This window comes from Octodon degus, unplaced genomic scaffold (assembly GCF_000260255.1).
Source record: "Octodon degus isolate 3935 unplaced genomic scaffold, OctDeg1.0 scaffold00219, whole genome shotgun sequence".
NCBI classification, from domain to species: Eukaryota; Metazoa; Chordata; class Mammalia; order Rodentia; family Octodontidae; genus Octodon; species Octodon degus.
This window is the reverse complement of record NW_004524795.1, coordinates 2940580-2945586: the sequence shown is the minus strand read 5'-3', so window position 1 is coordinate 2945586 and position 5007 is coordinate 2940580. Positions and strand designations below refer to the sequence as shown.

At 42.9% G+C, this 5007-nt stretch overlaps 1 protein-coding gene across 1 annotated transcript in view; it reads right to left on the bottom strand.

Moving 5' to 3' along the window:
- Positions 1–5007, bottom strand: part of Dnah9 (dynein axonemal heavy chain 9) — a 433197-nt gene that overhangs the window by 71976 nt on the left and 356214 nt on the right. The window contains exons 59-60 of the mRNA XM_023705424.1: positions 4110–4303; positions 1401–1549 (exon numbers count right to left, since the gene is read on the bottom strand). Coding sequence (XP_023561192.1) covers positions 1401–1549; positions 4110–4303 — 343 coding nt within the window. The remainder of the gene's footprint in view (positions 1–1400; positions 1550–4109; positions 4304–5007) is intronic.

The window sequence follows — 5007 nt, the reverse complement described above, 5'->3', positions numbered from 1 at the left end:
AGAGAGAGAGAGAGAGAGAGAGAGAGAGAGAGAGAGAGAGAGAGAGAGAGAGAGGTCAATTCATTATAAAACATAGGAGAGGCTGTGTATGGTTTATGTAATGCTATGACATTTTACAAAAGTGATAAGCATCTGAAGAGTTTGGTTTCTGTTATGGGTCCTAGAATGATTCCCCCACAGACACCAAGGGACAACTGGGTGCATGTTTACTAAGGGCCCATCACATGAAAGGTGCAGTGCCAGGAACTGGAGATACTATCATGAGAAAGACCTGAGATTCCCAAGGAACCCTCACTCACAGGAGGACAGAAAAGTCAGCAGAAAAGACAGTGTGGAAATGGAAACACTAGGGTTTTCTGAAAGTATGAGGAAAGGGTGCCTTGTTCCTTTGAGAGTTAGGTAGGGTTTCCTGACATGGTAACATTAAAGTCAGAATCTGCAAGATGAAATGAAATGTAATCAAGTCTGATAGAAAAGTGAAGAGCTTGGATAAGAAAGGAGTTCAAAAGTGTGGTAGGAAGAATGCCGGGCCTTCAAAGATGTCCACATCCTATGTGGAGTCCATGTATATGCTACTTCACTTGGCAAAAAGGACCTTATGGATGTGATTAAAGTAGGGGTCTTGAGGTTCACACATTATTCTGGTCATGTGGGTGGGTCTGAACCAATTGTAAGAATCCTTAAGAGATTTGTTATGACTTATGATCCAGAGAAGTATAAGGCAATAGTTATAGAGTGGTTTTTACTTCTTATTTTCTTTTCAGTTTTTATTTGTTATTGGTGTATGTTGTGGGACACAGTGATTATGTTTCTTGTGGGGAGTTGGTATGTACATATAGCACATCTTAAATCTCTGCATGTCTTCCCCATCCTCCTCTCCTCCCTCCCTCCTTCCTTCCATCCTCTTCCTTTGCTTTACCTCTTTGTCCCTCCTCCATTTGCTGGTTTTAAGCCTCCAGTACATAGTCATCTGTTACAGCAGAAATAAGAACCTAATAATGGAAAGTGAGCTGGAGAAATTGGTTGGGAGACTGGGGGACAAAGTTCACTGCATGTCACTTTAAGGAGTTCACACATTAAAGGCAATAGAAGCCCATGAAAGGGTGATACTTGTATTTCAGAAAGAATTGCATGACTATGGGGAGGGAGATGGGAGACGGGTGTGGAGGAGACAAGGCCCCTTCATGAGTCTGCTGCTGTGGACTCTGTCTCCTATAACACAAAATGGCCTTTCTCTCTCTAGTGGCTGATTCCTTAGTTTTGCTTTAGCGATTACTCTGAATTTTCTAGTTTGCAAATATTGAGTATTGCATTATGAACCCTGGAAAAGGAGAACCAGAAGACCCAAAGAATGAAAGAGCACTGGCTGAGCAGTCTTGACTCTAAGAAATTCTTCTCACCTTGGGTTTCCACATCCTTCAGAGGGTCCACCCCTGGAGACAGGATAAAAAACATGGGTGTGGCCGGTCCTGATTCTTCAAATGAGGTTGCAAAATCTAGTGCTCTTCCCAAGACATATTTGCTCCCTAACTTCTCCTCAACAAAATTTCTGCCAGAAAGAAAGTATATAGGCACATTAGTCACAAAATAATTCTTGAGAAATGGGGGCTTTTAGAAATGAGAAGGTGTGCTCAAGCTCATGTCCTAAATGGTCACAGAGTTCAGATGATCTCCAAGCTCACAGCTTGTTAGGTCAGTACTTGGAGGCTGTGTTACTGGATGCAGGACTGCTCCCTTGGACCAGGCCTCTTCCTGAGCACTGCCCAACTTGTCATTGCCCACTGCTATGGATACTGGTGTCCTCCTGCATCACTCCATCATCAGGAGACTGGTAGGGCCAATGCCTTTGAAATGCTCACAGGCAGCTGAATCTATTGTACTCTATGTCCTAAGTGCCTGCCTGCCCATGGTGAAAGGCCCTACAGGACTTTAGACTCTCCAGTTCTATGATTCTGGGTTTCCTTCGATCTCATTCCACTTAGCAATGATCCCTTCTCCAAACCATTTGTTGAATGCCTGGCCAAACTCCTGACCATCGCTGAGATGTCCACTATTCCCCAAGACACTATTTTCTTTGTAATCTTCTTAGCTGTCATTGATGTATTTTTAGAATGGGCAGCAGTCAGAGTCATGTTTCCTGCAAAATGCTGTTTTCAAGCCATTACCTCTCCGATCGGTGGCTCCACACAGGCTCTTTTCCCTAGCTGTACTGCCACTACTCAAGTATGTCAATGCTCTCTATTGCTTCATTGATCCCCATGCTCATTCATTGAACACTTGGCCACATGGGCTTCTCCACCAGCCTTGGAGACATTAATGTCCACATGGATAATCCTGTAGATTCTTAGTGCCCTCAACTCAAGTAATCTTCCTTCCTTCCTTCCTTCCTTCCTTCCTTCCTTCCTTCCTTCCTTCCTTCCTTCCTTCCTTCCTCCCTTCCTCCTCTCTCTCTTCTTTCCTTTCTCGCTCTTCCTTTCTTTTCAAGGTCTCACTACACAGATTGGATTTATAGTGATCCTCCTGTTTTCAGCCTTCCCAGAATTGGGATAACAGGAATGCTCCACTACACCTGGACTCTGTCACTGGCTCAGTGCAATTGGGGGTGTAGCCCGCATGGTATGTGGTGCTGGGGATCGAACCTTGGTCTCCGTGCTTGCTTAAGCAGCACTTAGTCTGTTGAGCTATCTCGCCAGCTCTCTTCTTTTTTGAGATGGGGTTCTGCTTTGCAGTTCAGGTTGGACTTGAACTCACTTTGTAGCTCAGGCTGGACTCAAACTCATGGCAATTCTCCTGCTTCAGTCTCCTGAGTGCTGGGATTACAGGCAAGTGCCACCATGCCCAGCAAGTAATGCTTATTTCTTCCCCCCTTCATCTACCTGATTACATGGCCACACCATCATCCTTATCATTACTTGGGAGCTTATTCTGTCTGAAACTGTAAGTAGAAACATCCCATTCTGTGACCAGAACCTGCTATATTCACAATTCTTTTGAGGATGTAACTTTACTTCATCTTTTGTATATTAGTGTCACTACAAATGCACAGGAATTTCCATATCTTATCTTGTGTATTTTCCTATTATTTTTTAAATCTCTTTACTTCTTTCCTATCAAATTTAGACTTAATGGGCTATACGTTTTTAAAAATAACTTTATTAGGCATAATTAGTACATCACATGAGTCACTCCCTTAAATGTACTATTCAATGATTTTTAGTGAGCTTATCAAATTGTACATACTTCATCATAATCTAGTGTTAGGACATTTTCATTACACCAGTGAGATCCCTTATAATGGAGGTAATTTCTATTCCCAACTCCTAGTTCTAGGCAACCACTGATCTGTTTTCTGCCTCAATATACTGTGTGGCAGATTGAAACTTCTTATCATTTTCTTGCCAGCATCTTCGCCTTTCCTATGATGGAGCCTATTTGGAATGGGCTCTGGATGAAGATAACTGTCAATCAACACTGGGACTTCTGATGAAGATCATACAGCGGTGAAGATGTGAGCCACAAAGGTAGGATCTTACCTATGAGGGCCCTCAATTCTACCTGGAACCCTTTGAGTTTCCCTGGGGAGATTTTTCTTTCCTTTCTCACAGTTTTTCCAACCTCCACTGTACACATATTGAACCCTGCCCCCCTCTTTCACACAAACCCAACCGATCATCTTTCTATTTCTCAGAGCAATTAGGAACCAGCAGACAAAATCCTTCTCAATTTTCTGCCATTCATTTATCATCTTATAGCCACAGTCATCTGTCTTACCATTTTTTTTTTTGTGTGATGAAAGAGATGTTCTCCCTGCAAATGAATATTCCTTTGGTTCTCTGGGTCCTATCATTTTCTACCATATTAGATGTGATCAGGCCCACTTTCAAGGCTGACATTGGTTAGCATCTATTTCTAAATTGTCCACTAAGATATTAAGAAAACCTATGGCGTATACAGAGTAATTGGCCTTATGGAATTTTGGATTTTGGCACAGTTTCCCTTACTATGTATGAATGGCAGATAGATCAGCCCTGCCCAACTGGACATCCTAAGACTGTTCCCACTGCATGCTTGTCCAGGGCCTCCTGTTACTGTCACTGCCTGCTCCCTACCGTATCGCATAGGTCATTCGGTCCGGACGCATGGCCCTCATCATGCAGAGGTGCTGTAGGGCTGTCTTGTTCTTCCACTCCTGCGGGAACTTCTCCTTCTCAGGACACTCTGACTCCACAAACTTTTTCCAGGTTTTGGCAGATCCTTCAATGTCCCGATCCAGGTTACGGAATTCTTCCATGGATGAAAGTGCCTGGGAAAATTCAAGACAGTCTTGTGCTGAACTGCAGTTTCTCTAGAAATCTAAAATTTGGACTGTATTGGGAACTGGATTGTGCAATTATATACACAATCGTGATAGTATGGCCTGGAGGATTTGAGCTTTCTCCAGGAAACATCATGCAAAAGGGAAGAGAGTGATCGTTCATTCTCAGAAAACTACTTCCAATACTATGCAAAGTTTAGCAGATGAATTGTTCAAGATGTTATAAGCCTCACAGACTAACCCATGCTCACCTGCAGCATATTTCACAGGAACAATTCTGTAAATTTTCAAGCCCAGTTCAAAGTCAGCAACCTCCCTCAGTCACTTCCTCTGTAACTAGGAACAGTATTTTTATCTTTTGTGGAGCACTTAGAGCTACTCACAGAATTGAAACCTCTAGCAGTCACTCTGATTTTTTTTTAATATTTGGGTTCTAATAGTTTTTAATTCTTATCCATCCTTTAGCCTCTCTGCCCTATCTCTGAGCAAGCTGGTAAGTGAGCCTGGGAATACCTTCCCTGGATATTGAAGAGAAGTTGTATCAGGGAAGCCCATGCACAGGGGCCCTTAGCCACCTCTAATTACCATAAAAACCTGGATGCAGTCTCCTTTTTGGCTCTCTCAAGATATTTCCAGACTGCTGGGAATGCTTCTGTTCTCCTCAGAAAGCCTCATTATTAGAGCAATACTTT